The 27346-nt window shown below is 33.4% G+C and overlaps 2 protein-coding genes across 3 annotated transcripts; one reads left to right on the forward strand and one right to left on the reverse strand.

The window, feature by feature from the left end:
* The first annotated feature begins 12911 nt into the window (after positions 1-12911).
* Positions 12912-16622, forward strand: LOC141708636 (protein TRANSPORT INHIBITOR RESPONSE 1-like). Of its 2 annotated transcripts, XM_074512366.1 has the most exons (4): positions 12912-13763; positions 14770-15262; positions 15379-16215; positions 16273-16622. In XM_074512366.1, exons 1-3 carry the CDS (start codon positions 13309-13311, stop codon positions 16180-16182), a joined length of 1752 nt encoding a protein of 583 aa, XP_074368467.1. In that variant the 5' UTR covers positions 12912-13308; the 3' UTR covers positions 16183-16215; positions 16273-16622. The 2 variants fall into 2 exon arrangements, with proteins under 2 accessions (XP_074368467.1, XP_074368466.1); XM_074512365.1 differs by having other exon boundaries at positions 15379-16622.
* A 3238-nt stretch (positions 16623-19860) lies between these two features.
* On the reverse strand, positions 19861-27111 carry LOC141708637 (uncharacterized). The gene is made up of 3 exons (XM_074512367.1): positions 26819-27111; positions 20454-20566; positions 19861-20310 (listed from the first exon to the last, which is right to left on the reverse strand). Exons 1-3 carry the CDS (start codon positions 26982-26984, stop codon positions 20023-20025), a joined length of 567 nt encoding a protein of 188 aa, XP_074368468.1. The 5' UTR covers positions 26985-27111; the 3' UTR covers positions 19861-20022.
* Positions 27112-27346: the final 235 nt, after the last annotated feature.

Genomic DNA, 27346 nt, shown 5'->3' on the forward strand with positions numbered 1-27346 from the left:
CAACAGGAGTTAGCTAAGTTTATGGATCTCATAAATTACAATGAGAAGATCAATCTGTCCAACTTGAACAAGAAGAATCTCAGGAGGGAATGGTCTTTTCTCTTTGATGAAATTGTGAGAGCTTTCACCTGCACGAAGACTGGGTATGACAATATATCCAGTATTATCCGGAAACTGATGTTCTCCATGGCTCATGATAGGCACATAAATTTGGGGCTATTGATCCTGGATGAACTCAGTACCAGGCTCACAATGCCCTTGGAGACTAGAGGTAAGGAAATTTTCTATTCTAGATTTATTATGTCAATTTTAAGTCATAAAGTTACAAACATATATATGCTTGAGGTATTGATAGAAACAAAATAGGAAATTGTAAGCAAGTGTCCAAAATTTTATTTGGGTTACTTACTACAAAGAATATGGTGAAGGTAGCACTAAATCTCACTAGCTTCATGTTAGAGAGATTAAGGACCTACCCCTACACTATGCCTGACATGAGGTCAAGTGTAGTCTCTAATACAGTTATGGCTCCTGCACCTGTGGAAGTACAAACACAGGAAAACCAACAGGGGCCTTCGACAACTGAGACCCTTTCTTCATTACCACTAGAAGCTAGGAAACCAACCACTTCATCCTCTCAACAGGCTGGAGTGAGTAAAAAGAAGAGAAAGCAGACACCTTTAAATGTCATAAGTGAGAGTGGTGAGGATCAAACACAACTAGAGTCTCACCTGGTCAAGAAGCCAAAGAAGACAAGAAAAATTGAGGTGACCACTCATGAAGCTACCTCTATATCATCCCAAAAGGATGCAGTTATAAAAGAAGGAACTAAACAGACTCTAAGGGCACCTTCTCGACAAGGTGTCTCTATTGAACAATGCACTATCCCTAGTACAATCTGTACAGAGCCTGCACCCCAACTTGAGCACTCTCAAGTTGGTGAAATTAGAAATATGGTTGGCATTAACACTGAGAGCACATCAACTGAATCTCCATCATCCATTTAGGGGGAGCTGCCAACACTCAATGCTAACATCACAACTCTCATATCTCAAATTTCTTCTTCATATAATGAAACACTTGAATCCATCTCTCAAGTGTTGCCAAAATCAAGTGACACGGTTCAAGAAACCGTGATCCCCATGCAAGAACCATATTTAGATGGTGAGAGGCTACTAGTTGGGGTAGACCTTGATGACACCATCAAAACCACAGGGGTTTCATCAGTTTTGACTGAAGACCTTGTGGATGTTACTCAAGCACCTTAATGTGCCAAATAATCTTCATAGATTGATAGGTTTGAGGGTAGTACTTCTGAGGGGGAGCTATCTAAATCCTCTCCAATTCAATTGGAGGTTCCTCAAGTAGGGACAACTCCCCTCAAAACCCTGGCTGAAATTACTTTGTCAATTAAAGTTGGGAGTAAAATTTCCAATGATCCAGCTATTGAGGAGGCAAATGTAGCATATTTAAGTGCCAGTTCTTTGCAAAAAGAACAAGGATTTGAGGTTATGGTACATGATATTAACCTAGTCAACTCCCATCCAATTCAAATAGAGGTTCCCACTAGTGGTGAACAACAAACTATCACAACCATAACTACAACTGTGATTCCAATTATGACTCATATCACAGGGTTACTACCACTTTCAACCCCTCCACCTCAAACCAAACAGACATATCATCTACCTCAAACACTACACCACAACCTTCTCACCTCATATCTCAATGTCTGCAAGATGTTCAAGCCCAACCAACAACTATAAATGATCTTTTGGTTGAGTATCTTGCAGGCCTAACCAATATTACCCAACAACTCCTTACAACAGATATGTCAAACCAAGACTATCAAGACATACTGCTTTCATACAGGGAGGACGTTGAAGAGTAGCAGGAAAAAATTGCAGATGAAGCAGATGATAATATGGATGCATGGCTCTCAAAGAATTTTACTACCACAATGGAAGAGGCCTTAACAAAATTTAGGGAAGAATATGTAACCATCTTGGAAAGAAATACTAAGGTCCTCAATCCCCAAGAGGTTTATGATGTTTTGATAGAGGTGTACAAAGCACAATTGAAGGCCTTTCATCATATTGGAAGAGCTATGGAAAGTACTCTGGTCAAGCATTAAGCTGAAGTGAAGAAGTTGGTGAATGACATGATTAATGAGCTGATGCCAACATTTCAAGACATCAAGACCAAGTTCAACAAATTCTCTGATAGGATTCAAGCTCTCTCTCTCTCTCACTCCTGTTGAAGAAAATGTGTCTAAGCTAAGGGAATATTTTATAGCTTTACATGAAGTGAACTAGAAGCAAATTACTCAAAACAATGACTCAAAGGTTAAACTGGATCAACTTTACAAAGCTAGGTTTGAACCTTCAGCCTTGGTCATAGAGGAGGTCAAAAATATTGTGCAGAATTCTGTTGGTCCTTTGGCAGTATCAAGCTCACAACAACCCCTGTCTACATCCACAAACCTATAAATCCAAAACTTGCAAGCTCAAATATCCTCTCTACAATCTTCAAATGACTCTTTGACAACTCAGGTTTCCCAACTGAAAGCTTTGGTGCAGAGTCAACAACAAGATATCAAGTCCCTAGTAGACTCCCACAAACACCTATAAATGCAAAATTATATTTCTTTGGGAGCTATTATGGGAGCTTTGAACATTCCTCTTCCTGCATTTTCAGAAGCAGTTAAGCCTGAAATTCCTAGCCCTCTACTATTGCCTGCTACAAAGACTAAGGGGGAGATAGAAGCTAGACTGCTAAAATCATCCAGCCAAGCCACAGTTCAGAAAAGTCAAGTTGATGTTGGGGCAGAAAGACTACAGAAAGCAGCTGAGGGGCCTTGTTTGGAAAAAAATTGATGAATTGCTCAGGGCTCTCAGAGTTTCTTTAACAATAACTTCTTCACCTATAAAAAGGCTTTGGACAAAAATATCAACTTTATAAGGGTGATAATGGTGACAAGGGATAACTTTGAAGAAAGGAGGATTGTCGTAAATATTAATGACTCCGGTGTGGATAGATGTATGCAGGTGTCTCTCAATTATCTCATATCTAAAAGAGCATATGAGCTAGACATCCTAATCAACAAGGTCAACAGGGTGATTCCAGATGAAACTCTCTTGCTAAATGAACTTAAGAAGGCTCAAGTAGATGCTTTTCCAGAAGCATATCTCTAACCTAGCAAGGGAATGACCTAAATATGTTCATCAACCAAAAAGTGCATATATTTAATGATTCCAAATCATTGTGTCATTGGGAACTTGAGGCTGATAATGACACTAGAAACTGACTTGAAAACAAAGAGGATCAAGACTGTAGAAGATGAAGAAGTGATCAAGATATTGGGGAGATACTTGAGAAATGATGACGACATGTTGCCTAGAGCCCAAATTAACACTAAAGATGATTTGAATGATGATGAGCAGAAGAAGGACGAGCACAAATCTTCTGGCTCAAATCCAAGTCAATATTCTAAAACAACAAAACAACAAGGTGTATGAGAAGAGAAAAAGTAGGGAAGATAAGAAGGATGATAGGAAGAAAAAGAGAAGAGATGGAGAAGGGGATACAAAGAAGAAAACTGTCCAGGAAATAAAAGTTTTAAAAATCTAATCTACTCAAACCTCCAAACCTAGCCAAACAAACTCTCAACCAATCCAACCTCAAAAGCCAAAATTCTTGTACAAACAAATTGCAAACTCCTTACTCAAATTACCAATCACATCCAGCCATGTCACTATAAAGAAAATCTCAAACCTACCTTCATTCAAGCCTCCAACCAAAACTCACTTCATGACTGTTGGGAGAAAACCAAAGAAAATGCAAGCTGATGCTGGTGTCATCTGGAACTGCTTTAATCAAGATGACTTTATGCCTCTAAACATGGACATAACAGATGATGACTATTTCCAAAAACTATTTGAAGAAATTGTCAAAGTTGGGGTTGTCTCTTTGGCAAAAGTCAGAATCTACTATTTGGATGGCTCCTTTATTTTGCTTAGCAGGGAAGTAATGGAAACTTTTTCAACCTCATAATTAAAAAGGATGATCAGTTTGATGAAGGACAAGGATACAAGTACAAGGATGTGGAAGGATGTGATGTCTAAGAGGCTGAGAGAAAGGAAAGAAAGACATGCAAGAATAAAGGCTAAGAGGGAGGAAAAGGAAAGACAGTATGCCAAGGAGATAGAAATGTTTGAACAAAGGTCAAATGAACTCAAGGAAAAAGGGCTGAGTAGAATCTCAAAAGATGGACATTTTCTAAACATTCAAGTTGGCAGATTTTTAAGGTTCAGAGTTAGTTACCTCAACAATTACTCATTGGATGAATGGCTAAAACTAGTAAAAGCCTTAAAAGGGACAAAAATAATTGAAAAACTCCAATTGCTAGTAAATTTCAAGGACCACATTAGGAAAGAACCAGGTTATGAAAAAATCACCTAGTATTTGTAATATTTGTATTGATGTGATTACTCAATGCATGTATAAAAGTTTGTGTTTCTCAATCTGTCAATTTTTTATGTAATTGATTTTAGCTTGTGGTTAGTCTTGTTATCAAGCATGAATTTGTGATGAGCAATCTTCTCACAAATTGGGGGAGATTGTTGTGCAAGACATGCATGTACAATAATAAGACAAAGTCACATTGACAACCCTAAGATTAAGTTGTTTGATAATTAATTTTTTATTCAGTATTGTATTTTTTGAGTCTGTAAAATGGTTAGAAGATTAGACTGGGGGATTTTTCTGTGAACAGATTGAATCTAAGAAATAAACTCTGAAAGAAGATCAAATCATGATTATGCCTCAGAGAAGAGATGTAAAAGCTTGGAGTTGAATAAAGTTGTTCTATGAAAAATGTTCTAAGTCAAGATATCGACAAGTCACAAATCAAGTTATATCGAGAAGTCATTCGAGAAGTACAGAATGACTTATCGAGAATTCCAAAATGGCTTATAGAGAAGTCTCAGAGATTTCGACAAGTCAAATGAAGATGTAGAGAACTGGAGATATCGACAAGTCATTTCTGCGTGAGAGAACTCAGAGATATCGACAAGTCAAATGAAGATGTGAATAATTAAAGATATCGACAAGTCAATTTCTCATATAGAGATTTCAGAGATATCGATAAGTCAAAATGTGTATATAAAGATCTCAGAGATATCGACAGGTCATTTCTACATGTAGAAATCTCATACATATCGACAAGTCATTTCATATGCAAGGATCTAGAGACCTCAACAAGTCAAATATACCTATAGAGAACTCAAAGATCTTGATAAGTCATTATACTTATCAAAATGTCACTTCTCTATAGAACAAACTGGAGATTTCAACATACTTCTCAAATACAGAATACAGACAAGTTCAAGGTTCAAGATTATCAGTCAACAAATGATCTATTCACTAGATTGAAAAGTCTACAAAATAGCTGGAAAAATACAAGATCAAGGGCCAAGATTAACTGGACAAAGAGTGGTCACAAACCTGCAAGATTCTACACAGATTTGCTAAGCTAGAATTTGAAATAGAAAAAGGTTGCTTTAGAAAATAGTTTAGTACATTTTAGTGCAAGTTTTATAAACTCGTTGAAGGTTTTTGAGCACATAAACGCAACGGAAATAGTAATTAAAACCGTAAAAAAACAGAATTTTCGAAACCCGCCGCAGGATCCATGCGAAAACATATATTTAATTCGTAGATCAGATTGTTTACCTTAAGAAGCTTTACCAATTGGTTGACTAATGGAGATCCAAAGCTTGTTCAATCATCACGCATCCCGTTCTCGCGATCTACGCTCTATCGGTATCCACACGAATGCTTGAACTCAAGGATTGGATGTGTACTAGCACAAACACGTTTCTTCTTGCTCTCTCCATCTTCTCTCTTGGTGGCTAGGGTTTTAGTAAAAGTCATTTTTATCCAAAAATTAGCCACACAAGAGATATTATATAGAGAGTAGAAAAACGAATTATAACTCTTAACTAATTAGGAGTTATTATTAATTTGAAAATTCTATTTGTATTATAATTAAGTCTCACTTAATTATTTAACAAATAAATTTCATAATTAATATTAGTAAATTCGAATATCAATATTTATCTAATTAATTAAGTCATACTTAATTAATATTATAAATAATTCGAATTATTTCAATATAATTTAAATCCAATTTAAATTAAATAATCCTTCAAGCATTCTTAGTGTGTGATCCTATAGGTTATTATTACGTTGGCAACAAATTTCAAATCTAATTTAAAATCGTAAACAATGAGCGGCATCTAGTAATACATCATTGCTACCCAAGTAATAATAATTGAATCGGTGATCGATTAAACCTTTTGTGAATAATGTACAATGTAATATAATCCCTTTAACCAAATATTATAGATTAAACTAGAGGCATGTAATGTGTCATCCTCATCATAGTTTAATCCAAGTTTCCTTGATCAATGAGTAGACTATCATATCAAATCAACATTTGAGCGTGGCCACGCATTTCATAGTCTAGCTCACACAAGAGGCCAATAATATCACTCCTAAAATAGGAGGGTTAAATCTCATCTAGATCATTCATATTTCTCATACGATTCATAATATACTCAATGTCCACTTTTATCATTACCCGGTCAAGGATAACTTTTAATGGAATCAATGTATATTAATTCACGTATAGAAATATAATGACTTCAGGTCTAAGGACCATTACATCATTATCACTGTGAGAATTACTTATGACACAAGAGACATGTAGAATCTCACATTAGGTCTGTCCAACACCATGTACATATACATCTGCCTATGTTTTTGACTTTAGTATCACTATACATATGATCAATGAGATGTGATCATCAGTCAACAAACACACCAGTCTTAATGCATTATTATTGTCCCTTAATAATAATACTCGACTAGGGACCTCTAGGAATATCGATACTATTCTCATAATCTCATTTCTAAGTCACGTACTTAGAGATATAGAATTGCATATCATATTCCAAGGACATTTATTAATCTAACATTTATATCGCGGTAAATTAAGAATTAATAAATTATAAATAGAATAATCGATAGAACATAAACATTAATAATCATAATGTTTTAAACTAAAACATCATAGTGTTGTCTCTAGGGCACAAACACTAACAGTACTGCTAGTCTATAAAGCATACACTGGTCATTAGTTTACAAGTAACAAACAGATCTAGATTTTTTTTATTCTCTCAAGATTGAAGCTGAGTTCTTATTTTCTTAAGAGCACATAATTTGTATCAAAACCAACTTAATTAATACAAATTAAGTGAGTTTTGAAAATACTGTGCGTATTGATTAATTCTACAAACACAATATCTCTGTAATATCTTAAGTGCTTTGTTCACCTATCATTCAAACAGGTTTAAAAAGGCCAAAAATCCAAGAAACGCATTCACCCCTGTATTGCATTTAATATCTAACACACACACACACATATATCTATACTATACTATAATAGCCGGAACAGAGATAATTTGGTTCAATGGTTTGGTTCAACGATAATTTCCTAATTTTGATTATTACAAAAATAGATAAATAATGTTATATATCTAATAAACTACTAAATTATTAAACTACTACTAAATATAGTATATTTATCCTACTAAACTACGAATACAACTTATCCTATTATTAAAAAATATAAATAATAGTGTTATATATCTTCTAAACTACTAAATTGATAACTACTAGAAATAGTCTATTTATTCTACTAAATTACGACCACATGTTATTCTATTATTTTTATTATAAATTTATAATCATTATATAATTATATAAATATTTTAAAAATATAATATAACTGGATAAATACAAATTTAAAATATTAATGGGAACACGTGCATCGCACGGGATTTATGCTAGTATATTATAATAACCGGAATGAGGTATAATTTATAATTTGGTTAACTCCTCATTTTGGTTATCCCTTGCAATCACGACCGTCAGATCCTCTTTAACAAATAACCAAAGATATTAGATCCAAATTCTAAAAAAATGCACTCCACAAGTTCTCAGGTTCGAATCCTATCAACAACAAATAGTTATATTATTATTTATAAAGATACATATAAGTTCTCATGTTCGAATCCCTTTACCAACAAATATTTATATGATTATTCATAAAGATACATACAAATTTTCAGGTTCTAATCTCACCAATAACAAACATTTACACTATTATTTATGAATAAGATCTTATCAATCATATACTACTTAGACTATTTGAACTTAACTTGAAATTATACACAATAAAATTATAATTATATCATCATTATATAGTATTTAATTATTCATATCTAATAAACTACTAAATTATTAAACTACTACTAAATATAGTATATTTATCCTACTAAACTACGAATACAACTTATCCTATTATTAAAAGATATAAATAATAGTGTTATATATTTTCTGAACTACTAAATTTATAACTACTAGAAATAGTCTATTTATTCTACTAAATTACGACCACATGTTATTCTATTATTTTTATTATAAATTTATAATCATTATATAATTATATAAATATTTTAAAAATATAATATAACTAGATAAATAAAAATTTAAAATATTAATGTGAACACGTGCATCGCACGGGATTTATGCTAGTATATTATAATAACCGGAATGAGGTATAATTTATAGTTTGGTTAACCCCTCATTTTGGTTATCCCTTGCAATCACGACCGTCAGATCCTCTTTAACAAATAACCAAAGACATTAGATCCAAATTCTAAAAAAATGCACTCCACAAGTTCTCAGGTTCGAATCCTGTCAACAACAAATAGTTATATTATTATTTATAAAGATACATATAAGTTCTCATGTTCGAATCCCTTTACCAACAAATATTTATATGATTATTCATAAAGATACATACAGATTTTCAGGTTCTAATCTCACCAATAACAAACATTTACACTATTATTTATGAATAAGATCTTATCAATCATATACTACTTAGACTATTTGAACTTAACTTGAAATTATACACAATAAAATTATAATTATATCATCATTATATAGTATTTAATTATTTATATAAAATTTTAACGAAATTATATAAAATAAAAATAAAAATATATAAATATTAACTAAGACCCCTGCATCGGGCCGTAAGCTAATATATATATATATATATATATATATATATATATATATATATACCTTATAAGGACAAATTATTGATATTATTTTACTAATATGAATATTTTAGAAATGTATAAGTGGGTTACATATGATACACGTCACTAATTTATACTACAATATTGTACCATCAAAATTTATAAATATAAAAACAAAACCTGAAAAAAATAATTTAATAGTTTAAATAATCAAATTTCAATTTAAACCCATTCATGTAACACATACATATTATGTGCCTGGACAAAGACACATATGTTTCAATTAATAGTTTCAATAATCAAAATTCAAATTTAAATCAATTCATGTCACACATGTATATTATGTGTCTGGATAAACACATATGTTTTAGTGGCACGATGGTATAGAGTTTGAATAAATCAATTAATACACTCAAGTTCGATTCCCGTTGATTTTTTTTTTAAAAAAATAACTAATTTGTAAATTCAACTGGGATATAATGTCTAATGGATTTAGAATCCAATAAAGTATGTCAATCATCGGTGAGACATTTTATTTCATTTGATTGGTGAGATAATTAATTTAACTTAAAATGTTTAAGTTATCCTTATATTTGTGATGCTTAAAAAATTGCTTACGAGTGAGCCACTCAACCATATATGTTTGGTATCATACACATATTAGGCGTGCTTGTTTATTAAGGAATAAAAATACCATTACTTATTGATACTAAGATTTTTTAATCATTTTTATCTTTTAACATTTTATACTTAGTACTATTTTATTATACAATGTAAATTAGTAATGTAACCTAACGAGCAAGAAGCATCACAAATATAAGTGTAACTTAGACATTTTAAATTGAATTAATTACCTCAACCATTAAATGGAATTAAATAGCTCACCAATGACCATGTTGGGCTATTATATTTATCTATCTATACCATACTATTGTAAGCGAAACATGATTTCGTTTGATTGGTTGGTTAACACCATTCTAAAAAGTATATTATCACTTTCCAAAATAAAATTTGAACAAATATAATTTAAATAGCAAAATTAAATCATGTATCTAACTACAAACTCTATAAATTACTATTCAACTTAATTTTTAATCACACTCAACTTTTTTCTTACCTCTTTGTAGAGAACCAAACACATCCAAAATTAATTTTTGTAATTCAAACTATAATATAACAAAATAATTAATAAATCAAGATATTTTTTTAAAGCAATATTAAATACCAAATCATCCCCCATACACCGCTGCTATTCAAGACTTCAACTTTCTTATAGGCTCTACAACCGCGCAACGACTTATAGGCTGTAGTACGAGGACTGTTTAATATTGTAACTATCTAAATTTTGAATTTTTCAATAATATAATACATCTATCTATACTATAAATTTATAAGCGAAACATGATTTTATTTGATTATTTGGTTAACACCTTCGTAAAAATTATGTTAATACTTTCCAAAACAAAGTTTAAACAAATATAATTTAATAAAAAATATAAAATCATGTATATTATATAACTACAAACTCTATAAATCATTATCCAGCTTAATCTTTAATCGCACTCAACATTTTTCTTACCTCTTTTGTAGGGAACCAAACATTTCCAAAATTAATTTTAATAATTCAAATTATAATATAATAAATAATTAATAAATCAAGAAAAAATTAAAAAAAACAATATTAAAAAAACAATACCAAACCATTCAGATACACACACTGTTATTCAAGATTCCCCCTTTCTTATAGATTACGCACCCGCACAACGACCTATAAGCTGTCGTAAAAGAACTTTTTAAGATTTTAACTATTTAAATTTTGAATTTTTTAATTAATATAATACATACAAAATAATACGTAAATATTTTAATTTCATTAATTTTAATAAAATATAATAATTATTTTTATAATTTATATATATATATTACATTTTAAGCAATTTTATTCCTATATAGAGGTTAATTTATAAAGGATGAACTTGTAATAATATAGAATATTACAATGTAAAAGTTATTCTCAATTATAACTGGTCCCGAGTTGGGACTGTAATTTTTTATTACTATACAGAGGTTATTACCCTATACAGTATTATTATATATAAATTTTACTAACTTGCATTCGGATATGAGTAATTATTTTAAAACCAACTACTATGCTCTACATCACTTTGACAATCCCATTAATGTGCACGGTCCTTATCAATAAATTGCTATATGATGAAAACCTTGCAAAAGTCCAAAAGTGAATGGGGTGATTGGAAACCTTAAACACCAAATTAGGCGTGAACTATAATAGTAACTAATAACTATGCAGCAGTAAAAAGTACAATTACTAGGGGTGTACAAACGAAACGCTCAAGTGCATTTAACCGCTCAACCGCTCGTAACCGAACCGTATTTTACGGATAATCGCAAAACGCGGGTTAGTTGTTGATTTAAATTTTAAAAACCGCTTATTAGCGGTTTGGATGTTGTTTTAAATTCTTGAAAATCGCAAAATCGCAACCGCAACCGCAACTCGCAACATATATTTATAATAAAATATATTTCCAAAAATATAGTTGATCTCGTATAAATTAATAAGTATACACATTTATTAACTAACTTAGTTTAATATTAAGACTTCGTTCATGAAATTCACAATCATTTTAAGATATATAAGCAAATAAATGAAAAATGTAATTAACATTGTAATTTTTTTATCCTTTTCTTTTTTTTTCTCTAGCCTTCATATTTTTGTATGTTTTTAATATCATTTCTCCACACAGAGTATAGTTTGTATTTAATTTTTGAATGTAATTTTTTCACGTAACTTAAACTTGAATTTATTAATATTCCGAATTTTATTTTTTACAAATTATTAATTATTTTAAAATAAGTGGTTGAACCCGCAAACCGATCCGCAATAACCGCAAATTCGCAACCGCAATTGACGCGCTCTTCACGATTTGGTTCGACTTTTACCCCAAATGCGGTTGCAGATGACAATTTTCTAAAACCGCTCTTCGCGGTTTGGTTCGACTTTTAACCCAAAACCGATCCGATCAGAATCGCGTACACCCCTAACTACTACTACTACTACTACTAATAATAATAATAATAATAATAATAATAATAATAATAATAATAATAATAATAATAACAATAACCATAATAATAATAATAATAATAATAATATAAAACACCATGCACTTGATTGAACAACAATGTGATTTAAATCATCACCTTGATTTGTGAGTTAATAGTTGTATCATTTTATAATAATCTAGCTCTCGTGGTCCCCCCACAATCTGATCCAGCCGTGAGATTAGAATCATGAGATTCCTCTTACACACCTTTACTTATGGTATAATCATCACACTTTAGTAAAACCCATTTTTTCATCCTCCCCCTCACAATTATTTCACCGCACTTATTCATATTTTTCGTGAAACAAAAATTTACAATATTCTGCCCCATTGCAAAAATTTAATGTCCAATTTTTTTGTAAACTAAAATTTTATGGTTGAATATATTTACATATACGATCCAACTCGAAATCGTAAAAATTCCGTTCCCGTTCACCTCCACCAGTTTTATGCGGTTGGGAGACGCATGTACATCATTCTAACGATAAGAGCTCGCCCGCAACAAATCTAACGACTTGCAATAACCTAATCCACGTGTCAACATCGTCACCCTAAAAATCTAGGACCCACAAACACTCTTCAGACTTAACTGGTCAATTTAACCTCTTCAGACACAACACAAAAATCTTATCTTCTCTCCTCTGAAACTTCCTCTCTCTCTCTCTCTCTCTAACTTTCTCTCTCTAAAAACCTCATCTCCACCTCTTCATCAACTCCAAAGGTCCTCTCTCCGATGATATACTTACACCAGATCTGAATTTATATATTATACTTACACTTCATTGATTTTCGAGCTCAACAACTCAAACTAGGGTTTCGCAGGTTCGATCTGAGCTGATACATAGTTAAGAATCAGATCTGTAAGTATATGTTCAACTAGTTTTGATTATTACGGGTATTTCTGTCATTTCACATTTACTGTTTAGTTAGATTCAGTTAGATTAGTGTGTTTTTAGCAAGCTTTGATTATTAGGGTTAGGTGAATTAGTGTTTTTTTAGTGTGTGTAATGGCGTATTCATTTCCTGAAGAAGTGTTGGAGTATGTGTTTTCGTTCATCAATTCCGATAAGGATAGAAATGCGGTGTCATTGGTGTGTAAATCGTGGTACGAGATTGAACGGTGGTGTCGTCGCAGGATTTTTATTGGGAATTGTTATGCGGTGAGTCCCGGGATAATGATTAGGAGGTTTCCGGAGATTAGGTCGGTGGAGATTAAAGGGAAGCCACATTTTGCTGATTTTAATTTGGTTCCGGAAGGTTGGGGAGGGTATGTTTATCCGTGGGTCATTGCGATGTCGAGGGCTTATCCATGGTTGGAGGAGATTAGGTTGAAGAGGATGGTTGTGAGTGATGAGTGTTTGGAATTGATTTCCAAGAGTTTTAAGAATTTTAAGGTTTTGGTTATGTCATCTTGTGAGGGGTTCTCGACTGACGGGCTTGCTTCCGTTGCGGCAAATTGCAGGTATAAAGTTGTTGCCTTTTTTGTTTTTGTTGTTTTTTATGTGTTTAGAGGATTTTGGGCCGAGGTTAATGGGAAATTTTAGATCTTTAAATTTAAATTTGGGGTTTAGTGGGTAAATCATAAATTACATTTTAAGAAATGCAAATGCATTGATTTTTAGTGATGTGATTTACCCTGATTAGGTATTACTGAATTCCTTAATTTATATGTAAAACGTTGGAACTAAATTCCTTAATTTATATGTAAAACGTTGGAATATTTGAGGCTTGAGTAAAAATAGAGCGAGTGAAAGGGATAGTGGACCTGTGTAACAGATATTTATTTCTTCAGTAAGAAAGCTTGCACATATAAATATTATTAGAAGGGGTTATGTATAAAAACTTGGCAATATTTTAGCGCATAATAGAGATAGAGCAAGGGGAAACTAGGTAGAGCAAGGGAAAAGTAGTGTACAGTCGAGAATTATGTTTTCAAATAAGAAATTTTCCATCTTTGAATATCCTGATGTTACTTAACTAAAACTAAATGTGGAATTTCCTTTCCTGGTTAAAATTTGACTTGTTATTGGTGAAGTGGGTAATTTTCTAGTTGTACCCCACATGTAATGCAATGTTCTCTGTTTTAAGAATTTTTTCCAACACTGTCACTGTTGGACAGATAAAATTTTGTTTCAGGAAATGGGGAACTTCTCACATCCACATCTGATTATGTGTTATGCTATCCTGTCCTTTTGTTGCATTAAACTTTTGAGGATTCTTGTTACAGTAGTTTTTGTAGCTTCTTGTTGAACTACGTTTTTTTTTTTGGGAACTTTGATTACTGATTTAATCTACCCCTTACCACTTACTAGAAGTGGGATCCTTCACTATACTCTCATATTTATAGTATATACTTAAATGTAGTCATTTTCATATCTGGTATGAATCTAAATGTGTTATTCCTTTTTGTTTTTCGTTTTCTTTTTAAATCTTGCTTGAACTTGATGATACAATGGTTGGTGGATCAGGAACTTGAAAGAGTTGGACTTGCGTGAGAGTGAAGTGGAAGACTTGAGCGGGCATTGGCTAAGCCATTTTCCTGATACTTGCACATCACTGGTGTCACTAAACATAGCTTGCTTAGGTTCCGAAGTGAGTTTCTCGGCCTTGGAGAGGCTTGTTTCTCGGTGCCCTAACCTAAGAATGCTTCAGCTTAACCGAGCTGTTCCTCTTGAGAAGCTACCTAACCTTTTGCGTGGGGCCCCTCAACTAGCTGAGCTAGGTACAGGCGCGTATTCAGCAGAGCTCAGACCGGAGTTGTTGTCCAGCTTACTTGATGCATTTACAGGTTGCAAGAAACTTAAGGGATTGTCTGGATTTTGGGATGTGGTACCAGCTTATCTTCCAGCTATTTATCCAGTCTGCCATGGTCTCACATCTTTGAACCTGAGCTATGCCACTATCCAGAGTCCCGATATTAGCAAGCTTATTAGCCAGTGTCAGAATTTGCAGCGATTATGGGTATGTTCCACTTTCTCGAATACATGATTATATTGAATTTGTTGGCATCTTTTACTGGTACCTGTCTTATTGAAGTTCTCGCAATGTTCTTAAACTTATAATGGCAATCTTTTTAGGTGTTGGATTACATTGAGGATGGTGGCCTTGATATTCTTGCTACTACTTGTAAAAATCTAGAAGAACTAAGAGTTTTCCCCTCTGACCCATATGGTGTAGAACAAAATGTGTCCTTGACAGAACAGGGACTCGTCTCTGTTTCTGAAGGCTGCCCCAAGCTCCAGTCAGTTTTATACTTCTGCCGCCGGATGTCTAATGCCTCACTGGTTACTATTGCTCAGAATCGTCCAAACCTAATTCGTTTCCGTCTATGCATTATTGAGGCTCGTGCTACTGATTACCTAACCCTTGAACCACTTGATGCGGGTTTTGGGGCCATTGTAGAGAACTGTAGAGAACTACGAAGGCTGTCCCTCTCAGGACTTCTCACTGACCGAGTGTTTGAGTACATTGGCAAGCATGCAAAGAAGCTAGAGATGCTCTCTATAGCATTTGCTGGGGATGGTGATCTGGGCCTCCATCATGTCTTGTCTGGGTGTGAAAGCCTTCGGAAGCTTGAGATTAGGGACTCCCCATTTGGAGATAAGGCTCTGTTGGCCAATGCTGCAAAGCTGGAGACAATGCGATCCCTTTGGATGTCTTCTTGCTCGGTAAGTTATGGAGCATGCAAGCTGCTAGGACAGAGGTTGCCTAGGCTCAATGTTGAAGTAATAGATGAGAGAGGAACCCCAGAATCAAGGCCTGAAAGCTGTCATATTGAGAAGCTTTATATATACCGGACAGTTGCAGGGCGAAGATTTGACACGCCTGATTTTATATGGACTGTGGATGAAGAAGGCAATGCACCTTTGAGGATTGCATGAGGAATTTTTTGATGGACGGAATGGAATCTGCAGGTACACGCTTTTTATACGTTTGTCATTGTTACATTCGTTGTATGATGCCTTGTATAGTTGCAGTGGTAGCTGAACTGGGAAGTTGTTAAGAGGCTATGTAATAGAGAGGCTCCAGAGCTCGCATGCCATCAATTTTGCGCCTGGCTGAGTTATGTTTTAGCAAGTGTAGTAGCAACTGATAAGTAGCTGAACTCTTGCTATGGATTTATGTATCATGTATAAGTTATTTGTATGTGTTGAGTATTATTTTCAGACATATATCTTGTGCATCTGAGATTCTGAATTTATTATTATTCGGGGCATAATTTCTGTAGTTAGATTTATGTAATAAGAACAAGGTTCAAGGTGGTTTAAACCCCTTTAAGCTGTAATATGTAATCAATTGGATGACACGTCCTTCCCTCGGATGCAAGGTTTATTGAATTTTTTCCATATCAATATCTGATAAATCTTTGTAGACTCTGGTTATTACCTTGTTGATTTAGCAGGGAAAAAAGGGTGAAAATTAGAGAGAATATTTTTAGGTTGTTTCTGAATTATGATCCATGATTCTGTTACTATATAATACTGTTGAAGATTGTAAATCCCCAGCTTCAAGGTAATATACAGCCAACCCTGCGGGTGTTGACATCACAATGGAGCAGCCTATAAACATTTGGTGGATGATATACAGTTTTCCTGTAATCCATGTTTCTTTGGGTAAAGGTTTAAGAAAATAAATAACTCGGGGAGTAGTAGATGAAACTTCATCCCCAGCTGGTAACCTCGTCAGAATAATCATATGGTAAGAGAAAGTGAGACTTAGTTCATATTTTTCATGTTCAAATTTGTGACTCAGTGGCAAGTAGATAACTCACCATTTGGCTGGTATACACATCATTAAAGTTATCTTTTACAAGAGTGTTAGCTGGCTCTAATTTGTGACCTAGCAAGTTAACTATCCGAAATTAAATTCTGTTTCTTGGTTCAAATTTGTGACCCTCCTTGTAGCAAAGTAGACCACTAGATTAATATACATAATATTAAACTCCAGGTAAGGGAACGCAGCCTCTCCAGGTACACTGTTTTACTTGTGTCTGTACCTTGATTCTTGGCTTATTGCATATAACAGCTAATCAACGATACTTATACATGAAGGGACGAACTAAAAGTAGTTGAGATTTCAATCACATATGCAATAAACATGAACTGTGTCGTCGGGGGAGTGATAGAGTAGCCCGGTAGTTGTGGCATGTGATAGGTTAGGAGAAACTAGTACAAGAAAAGGTGTGGATGACTTTAAAGAGTTATTCACGCTCACTTTATCTTACAAACCACCTGATAGCAACTGAATTGTTTAAAGAAAATACGAGCAGGTAGCAGCAGCAGCAAGTTAATATAAATGAGAAAGACATGCCCAAAAGACAACAACATAACAGGGACATAACACCAACCCCTTAACACACAAAGGCTTGAGGTCTCATAATAAAGCCTGTTTTACTATTACTTTGTTAAAAGAAATCAGTAACAGTAGCAGTTTCAGAGCTTTGGCTGTAACTAATAATGTCATTCTACAATTCTACCTGCATGTTTAATTTGATGATGGTTACACGTCTTGATGCACTTTCATATATTGGTGATGGGCCACAACAAAGAATTGTTATAGCACACCATACCATGTTTATTCACTGTACATGATAAGCCAGATCTTCATTGCATACGCACTAGGTTACACCATTGTATACTTGTAACAATCGCATGTTAGGGATCGGTGGTGTATCATTTTTATTCTCCAACTCTCTCTCTGCAATTGCTTATGGTTTTTCATTGATGGATTTTCTTTATTTTCTGATTTCATATAACTAATGATTTTACACCATGCTTTTTTCACTTCTCTCCACAGTTGTAAATAATGCTTACTACCACTTTTTGGCCCACTTTCTTTAATGAATATGTGTGTGAATTATGGTTAAAATGTTAGGCAAGTTCTTGAATTTTGAGCCTATACTCAATTGGAGGATAGAGGGGGTACAAATCTTGTCCTAGTTAGTACTGGTATGTGTGTAATATTTTAATTTTGAATGTAATTTATCAAGTAACTTAAATTTCAATTTATTAATATTTTGAATTTATTTTTTTATAAATTATTAATTATTTTAAAATAAGTGATTAAATCGTAAACCGATCCGCAATAACCGTAAATTTGCAACCGCAAATGACGCGGTTAACCGCAACCGCATTTGCGGTTGCGGATGAGTGCGGTTGCGGATGACAATTTTTTAAAATTGCTATTCGCCGTTTGATTCGACTTTTACCCCAAAACCGATCTGATCCGAACCGCGTACACCCCTAGTGATTAAATTGATTATGAACTGTGTTTCTTCATTAAAGGGTTGAATGAGTGACCTCTACTAGTTGGTACTCTAATGATTCTTTTACTACAGAAAGATAGCTTTCTTTTGGCTACTGTTATTCTTTGTCTTCTCCTTCATACATGCAAAAGCTTCACATTTCATAGGAAAAGCACCTTTTATGATTAAATTATATTTTGACCTCAAATTAACCCTACATATTTTAGATTGTTCACTTAATTTGAAAAAAAAAATCAAATGAGCTATAGAATTTTCTCTTCTTTTGATAAAACCAATCAATTAGTTCCATTCAAATATGCCAACAAAAGGGTTGGTGCAAGAACTCTTGAGTTCCCGCCTCCTTGCGAAAATTTTAAAAGTTCGATTCATGATATGTGCGCGTGAGTTAACTAACGAAAAAAAAGTTTTTTTTAATTATTTTTTGAAGGGACATCTAGCACTGCGCAACAATTTTTAGTAAAAAAATGTGGAGGAAGCAGGAAAAATTTGGAGCTAATATATTATACAACGTTATATATTACGCAAAATAAACGGAGCTGAAATTTTTATTATGCAAAAAGGCAAATAAATTGAGAAGCAGCAAGGAGATCTTTGAAATTATGGAGAATGAAATAATTGGAGACACCTGAGTTGCCCCACACGGCAAAGGTTGGAGCTTGATTTTGAAAAGAAAGCAGCACCAGATATTAGCGGCAATTGTCAAGTCCTTATCAGAAGCAGACTCTCTGTCATTTTAATTTCAATGTCTGCTCTATGAACCCCAATATTGGGCAAAATTATCAGTTTACATAAATTAGTAGTGCAAGTCCTGCAGTTATATTTATACAAAATGTGAATAAATAAATAAATAAGCCAGACTCACAGATACAAATAGCTATGTTACTTGACTGCATTGGTTTGGTAGTAGGGCCTAAACCTAATCTTACATCAAGAGGTTCTCATTCTAGCAGTTTTAACAACCCAAAAAGCTGTTGCATCTTCTGTTTGTATACCTTCAACAAGGCTACCTAACTTAAATTAAAATTAGAATTTGAATATTAGTAAAGCAACCTCTCGCGCTAGGCTCTCATTCCGTTCACTCGGATCGCTTCAATTTCGCCAATTTAATCTGCTCAGCCATCTCTCAGAGCGGTATCTAACTGTTTGGCTCCCCTGGAAGGAGGCTATCTTAACTGGCTCGTGAGCCACTTCTTAAAGAAGGTTCTAGATCTCGTCCAAAACCAACTACTGTAAGGAGACATGGTTCACAAATAGACCGAGGGATTATGCAAGGGCCTGGATTTGGAACTGATACTGACTCTGCAATTTGCATTATGTATTGAACTTGCTGTTTCCACATAACAAAGAAGAACATATTACAAATTTTGTCATGCTCATGTGTTACAAAATTTTCAAGTAAAGAAAATCATAGCCGCTGTTGGTTTGAGAGACATTACATTCGAAACAAGCACATATTTTATGATTTAGAACCTTGTAATTTTTGCAACATATGTTCTATTCTGTACTTCATTACAGGCTGACCCAACCTTGTTCTTTTAAGCATCTTTTCTCTAAGAGCTTTTCTTTGAGACTGGGATTGTTCTTTCCTTTCCTTCCTTGCTTGAATGATTGCTTCCTTCTCATTCCTTGCCTTCTCCTGCTCCTTTCTCTTCCTCTCATATATTTCATTTAGACTCCTTGCGCTTTCCTTCTTTTTCTTTCTCCCTTGATTAATTTCTGGACCTCCCACAGGCTCTATTTCATCCTGTGATAGCAACTACAACATGAGGCCAGACAGACACCAGTATACTAACATATAGAAGCACATCCACTATAACAAAACATATTTAGCATTTTTAAACTAAGCGTAAAAAGTTCATTAGTTAAACAATATAGTAACATACAAACCTTTGATGATTGAATATCTGGGAACGAAGGATCGTTTGGGAAGTTATCATGCTTCTTTAACTTCTTATACTTGCTAACGTATTTAGCATTTTCGTAGAACTCCCTTTTCTTCTCTGATTAAAATAAAATAATAATATGAAATCAGCAAGTAAAATAGCAGATATTATCAAGAGTGTGAAATCATCAGAAAAGAGAATAAAATTACATAATTTCAGATATCCCTGTAGTTCTAGCCGCCTTCAATATGTAGGGTGATGTATTAAAGTTACCAGTTACTGCTAATCAGCCAAAAAAATCCTAAATATTTATCTTTCTCATTTTGAAGACGTGAAGTAGGTTTTATTTGCATCAGGAGACCACTTTTTAAGTACTGCTGATGGTTCACTAGATTCATGAGTTATCTTGGATAGAATGAAGAGGAACAGAAAAAATTGAAGCTTAAACTAACTTTTGGACATCAATGCACAAATTCATTCCCTTGCTTAATTTCAAGTTCAAATTAAGGTTCATTCCTTCTACCATATTGGGTAAAAGGGATCTACAGTTACCTTTGGGAAATTTCCTACAGTTAATTATATAGAACTGCATCGTTTAGTGGTTAACAAAACAATCGAACACTGATTTTGACTTCAATTGTGCACATGAAAAGAAAAGGTTACTTCCTGTAACCTCTTTCTAGTGAATTAAAATGAAAGGATTGGTAAGTTATCACTCCAGTACAAATTGGAAGAATTAGGTTATATTAAACTTATACACCTGTATATAGTACGCTACACACTACACAGCAACAAAAGTGCCTATTTACACGCTATAATCATGTTTCGTCGCTTCAAGTAGAGTCATATTTTGAAGATGCCACAAATCTGTGATACATGCACATATAATTTAGTTTATACTTATGAACTCATAAATATTAGTTCTCTTATATTGATGCCAATTCCTAAGTCTAGAGTATCGATAATAATATAAGATATATTATTTGAATGTAAAATTTGGAAAAAATAAGTGTTGCATGCTTGTCGAAGTAAAAAAAAACGCAGTTTAATATAGTGGCTGTTTGGCTGCACATATAAGCAGCCTTAAATGAAGAAATTCCCGTTTGCAATTCTGATGATCTGTTTGGCAAATATTCTGAATGGTCATATTAACGACTTATATGGCGTTAAAGTAAAAGTTGGTGTAATAATACATTCACATTCAACCTTATCATTTATCTGATGCTAGCATTGAGATATCATACGTAAGACAATTCTCGGGTGTTTTTATAAAAAACAAAATAAGCTTTTTTCATAGTTAAGCTTGAAAATTCCAATTATAACTCAATTCCTTTCGTTACGTTCTTAAAAAATATCTATTCAAATTTTAATTTATAAAAATATTCTAAAAATCCTCAATACTTTGAGTTTATTGATTTTGTTTTTCTACCAGTAGCCTTACAATTGAGTATGTGTTCTAGAAATTCTCGTGGTAAGTCAGAATCGAATCGAACCCGAGACTAGGAAAAAAGAGAAAAAGCTCTTAATAACTTGGTTTATCCAATCGTACTCAAGTTTATTGATTTTATTTTTATTATTGAATAATTGTGTCATTTACAAGTCGATTAGAATTTAAATACTGACAAAGAAAAAAGAATTTAAATAACAATCCACTGAATTTACTTAATGATTCTCAGAATTTATATATTAAACTTATTATTCAGATATTAAAATTATTAAATCCTGTAATTTGTAATTTACATTTTAATTTTATTTAAAAAAAGATAACTTATAAGTTATGATTTACCAAACACATTATCAAACTATAAAAATTATCCAAACACCTAAATAACTTAAAAGTTATGATTATGATACTTCTCAACTTAAGTCGTAAGTTACATTTTTTAAGAAGCCCAAAACGGGCCCATAGTGAACTTTGGGAAATTTCATAAATGAAGTATACCCTCTACCATTTTTTTAATAAATATTACCAAGGCAATGTCAGCGCTGTACTTTAAAATTGTACATCTATGGAGCCTGAGTGACTGTTAAGACATAAATAATAAGTTATAACTAATAAGCATTTAAGCAATGAACCAGAAGCTTCTCTCCAAGGAATCTTGCCGTCCTAATATGTACCCCCTCACTGGAGAAGGTCAATATAGAAGAATACTTCAATGAGAGATTTTGTGGCTTATAATCCTTTCCCTCATGCTGATCTGGCTATTCAATAAACAACCGTCTGAGAATACTCTTGCATTCATCCGAAGAGCAATCAGCTCATATTTTAGAAGTAAATTACTACTTAATTTGCCAACTTCTCTCAATAAATAATTTTACTGTGCCTACTTTTCTTGCTCTCAGACTATTACTAGAGACTAGGGGTGTATGCAATTAGGTTTGTTGCGGTTGGGAGGTCAAAATGGCACCAAACCACATGTAACGATTTTATAAAATCTCCAACCACAATCGCAATTGCGGTTTATCACGACATTTTCAACTGCAAATTTGCGGTTGGTGCAGATTGACTTGCAGTTCAACCACCGACATGTAATTTAATTAATAAATAAAAATAGTTCATTAAAATTATACCTACCAAATCTTAGAATTTTGTAAAACTACAATTAAGTACTACTGGTTACTGTAAAACACATCCAGTACTACAATAAAATAAATAACCCTACAAGTCAACTAGTTCAATTGTCCAAAATCTAAACTAAACTTCTGAAATTAAAATTACAGTTGTTCACTTATCTAACTAAAAAGAGTTATAGATATATAGAAATTGATAGAAAATTATATGTATTGCGTACCAAATAAGAGTAGGAAATCAGATGAGTTTTAAGCATTGATACAAGGAATGCGGAACGTTCTAGCGAATCGCAAATCAAATCGTCCGTCCAGGAACACGGTTCGATTACGTCCCAGATCGATAAGATTCGCGTTCGGTTCGTCAGTTCCGGCGACCCACAAAAACTCCGGCGACCTAGCTTTTAAGAAGAAAAAATAAGGAAGCACGAAGGGATAAAAACAAGGCTTAAAAATATACAGAGAGAAGGAAAAGCACATAAAAAAAGATGCAGATTATTGGGGAAGGCAGAGAAAAAAACGAAGGAGACGATGCCTCAATTCTTGTTAAGGACAGCTGTGTGTATCTATATGTATGCACAGTACTTTTTACCTATTTTATTTATTATTGTGATTGAACTTTAAGTACCGGTTGACCTTATTTCGGGTAGAGTGTAACAAACAAATAGTATAAAAATTGAATTTCAAAAAATTGGTATTGGTATTAACCTTTTTATGGGCATGAAAATAATTAGTTTTAAAAAAATCTGGAATGAAAATCATTATAAAATTTATTTGAAATAATGACTATAATTTGTTTTTTTAATAATTTAAACTGTTTTTACTACTACTGGTCAAATAGTACCGTCTCAGAAGTTGAAGCACTAAAATCACTTCTTTAATTTTAATTTACATATTTATTGTTAGTATTTATAACTAAAAAATAAATCTATGAAATTCCAACATATTTCATTTTTGAAACCTTATATGCCTTCAAATAATATTAAGAAATTATACATCTTATCGTACCCATACATCCCACCATACCGTACATTCCTCCGTACCCAAACGTTCTCTCCTACCGGGGTTCACCATATGTACCGTTTCACGTATCTGTTCTCGTTCCCCGTTTCGCATCAAACTCGGTTCCATGTAACATTGGTTTTAAGCATATGCGAAAGAAAAAGAGTCAAAGAGGCGAGGATACAATTGAAAAAAATCAGGGTTGGAGGTGGACATATTGGGGTCAAGTTTATGTTCTTTCAATAGTTAATTTAGATTATAAAACATCGAGCCCATCCTCCCAAAGCCTCAAACACTTTATTCTATAATCCTTATGTATGGCTGTTTCATAATATATAATTATATATATACATATATTAATTATTTTATATTTTTAATATATAATATATAGCGGTTTGCTGTTGCGGTTAGGATTTTGTGATTATTTAAAATTCAAATCCGCAGCCAATCCACAGATATGCGGTTCCTATAATTTCATTTTGCATTTAATCCGCATTTTAAAAAAACGGCCCGATTGCGAGCGGTGCGAGCGATTGGTGCGATTGAGCGGATTATCTGTACAGCCCTATTAGAGACCCCTTTAGCTCGGAAGTATTATACTGCTACTGTCAAGTGTAAAAAAAGCATATTACCGGTAGGTAAGTTATAGATGCAACAGGGATGATACACAAACATGACTGCTCTAATGGATGAATATACTAATACGGCAGGAACATTACAATTAAACTAAAAAAGATAGAGCAATAAGCTGTGAAAGTCTGCTACATAAAGTAAGATGAACAAGTCTGCTACATAAAACACGCATACATGAAAGCTCAAAGGGGTATATGTCACAACTTGGATTAGTCCCCACAAATTTAGAACACTTAAAACAAGTGCAGAAGAATGTTCATAAAGTTTTCACTTTAGAAAGTTAAAATGTGTGTATTCTGTATCCAATAAAAGAACAATGACACCACTCCAATGCAGAAATTTTGTGTGTTGTAAATCTAAACATCAAACTGTGACACAAATGATAAGAGAGCAACTCTATTTTAAATGTTTTTTTTATTAGATAGCTATGAGAAGTAAATAACATGTCTAGTTAATTGACTATCTTGTTCTCCGCTAAGGTTAGGGTATTAACAGTAAGTAACTTGGCCCGTGAAATAGAAACACAAAAATGACAACAAAAGTGCCCTAGCGTTGACACAGTTTTACCTAATACATTCTGATCATGTAGTCAGGAATGGAACTAGGAAGTCAAAATGGGGTGGCTTGACAACTCAGTGGCAAATTTTTTCCGGCAGATCACCCATACCATCAAATTCAACAATTGAGTCTGTATATTTTTTTAGCAAATTGTCTCTATATAATCATAATATTTCCAAGAAATGCATCCTCCATCTTGCTAAGACTAGTCTCGAAAATGCTAAAACTGAAAGAAGAGTTGGCGAAGTAAACTGACAATTTTAGAGATCGTTGTTTGTGTTTGATTATTAACCAGCATAGAAAAAAAAGAATTTAGCAAATACATAATGGTCACTTAATTTGTATGGGTTGGATTGTGGATGTCAAATAAGAGTTGGACTCGGTACATAGTTGGGCTAAGTAAAGTTAGAACATGTATAACTATTAATTTCTTTTAAGAATTTCATGCCGCGCTTAAGCCCATGTAAGCCCTTTAATATTTCCGACCCTGCATGTAGTATTTGTACAGAGCTGGGAAATCGTCTTTCTGGGAAATGCATTGACTACATATTATGCTACCTAAATCCGAAAAATACTAATTTCAGCCGGGCATGGTTGTCCCGTCGATGAGTCGAGGCGAGTCGATGGACCTCCCGCTAGTCGAACGACTAGTCGACAAAAAAATATATATTTTTATAAATTAAAAATACAATACAATACACACACACATATGTATATATATTATGTATTTTAGATTTCTAAGTTCTAGGTTCTAAGTTCCAACTCCTTCCACAGTGTTTCATTTCAGATTCTATGGAATTAAGAATCCGACACTTGGAGAGAACGATGAAAAAGCTAGAAGAGTTAAAAAATAATAACATAGAAAAGTACTTGCAATCATGTGAAATATGTAACAATTGATCAATAACAATTGTCTGATACAACTGTGATGTGATGTGATGTGGGAGTGCAACATACAAAAAAAATTATGCAGAAAAAATATATACATTCAGCAGTTCGACTAGTCGAATAGTCAACCAGGCGACCGAAATATCGACATTCAACTAGTCGACATGTTGAGTCGACATCCAGTCACTGCTCAGTCGGCTAATAGTCGCGACTAGTCGACCGACATGACAACCATGCAGTCGGGAGAATGATAAAAAAGCATTCTAGAACGATTATCAGTTTATAACACAGTATACTCAAGTAGAATAATTCAGACACCAGTACAAAGTTGTTAAACTTGACTTGTATAACTAGAAGCATCTCTCCATAATTCTCAAACTACCTAGTCACATTACATTCTTCATCACACAATCCAATATACCAAACTCACTACCAAAAAATCCATCCCGCAATTTCTACACAACCACATTCTCCCAAATCAGCATATTATAGCTTTCAATTCTCTATCAGAAAGGGAAGCAAAACAGGAGCACATTCGGGGTTCCTAATTACAAATTCATGGCCTCGATAACTAATCAATAAGGACCAATACATATCAAATACCAAATCAAGATTACAACAACCAAACATTTAAAATCCACAAAAACCAAAAGGCGTATAAAACAGCATAAAGATGATAAAAAGAAGAAGAAGAAGAAGAAGAAGAAGAAGTAAACATACTGATGAGGGCAGGATTGTAAGGAGTCTTGGATTTAGCATTAGCAAAAGCTTCAAGAGAAAGACCCTTTCCACCCATTCTCATCCTGTTCTTGGATGTCATTGATTCCGGCCTCTTAAATTTACCATCTTTTTTCTTTTTATTTTCACCCATTTCACTCTTCTTCATCCTCCTTTTCTGTATCTATCTATCTATGTATCTATCTGATTGTAATAAAGAATGAGTGTTTGCCAAAACCCTAATTAACACCTGTTCTTTTGTTTCTACTCTATCGGGTTTAACTACTTACGGAGTGGATCATTGCATTCATTGGGCCTGCGCAGTTTGTTTTATTTGTTGTTATTCTAGAGGAACATAGTCCCAATTTCATTTGTATTCTCTTTTTTTTGACAGCCCAATTTGTATCTTTTCGAAAAACAAATGATGATTTTTTAAGACGTACAAATGTTTATTTTTTGATAAAATGGAGTTTTAATATCGAGATTCTAATTTATAACCTGTTGGCATTTTTTGTGAATTATTTTCAAATA

This window comes from Apium graveolens, chromosome 2, assembly GCF_009905375.1.
Source record: "Apium graveolens cultivar Ventura chromosome 2, ASM990537v1, whole genome shotgun sequence".
Lineage (NCBI taxonomy): Eukaryota > Viridiplantae > Streptophyta > Magnoliopsida > Apiales > Apiaceae > Apium > Apium graveolens.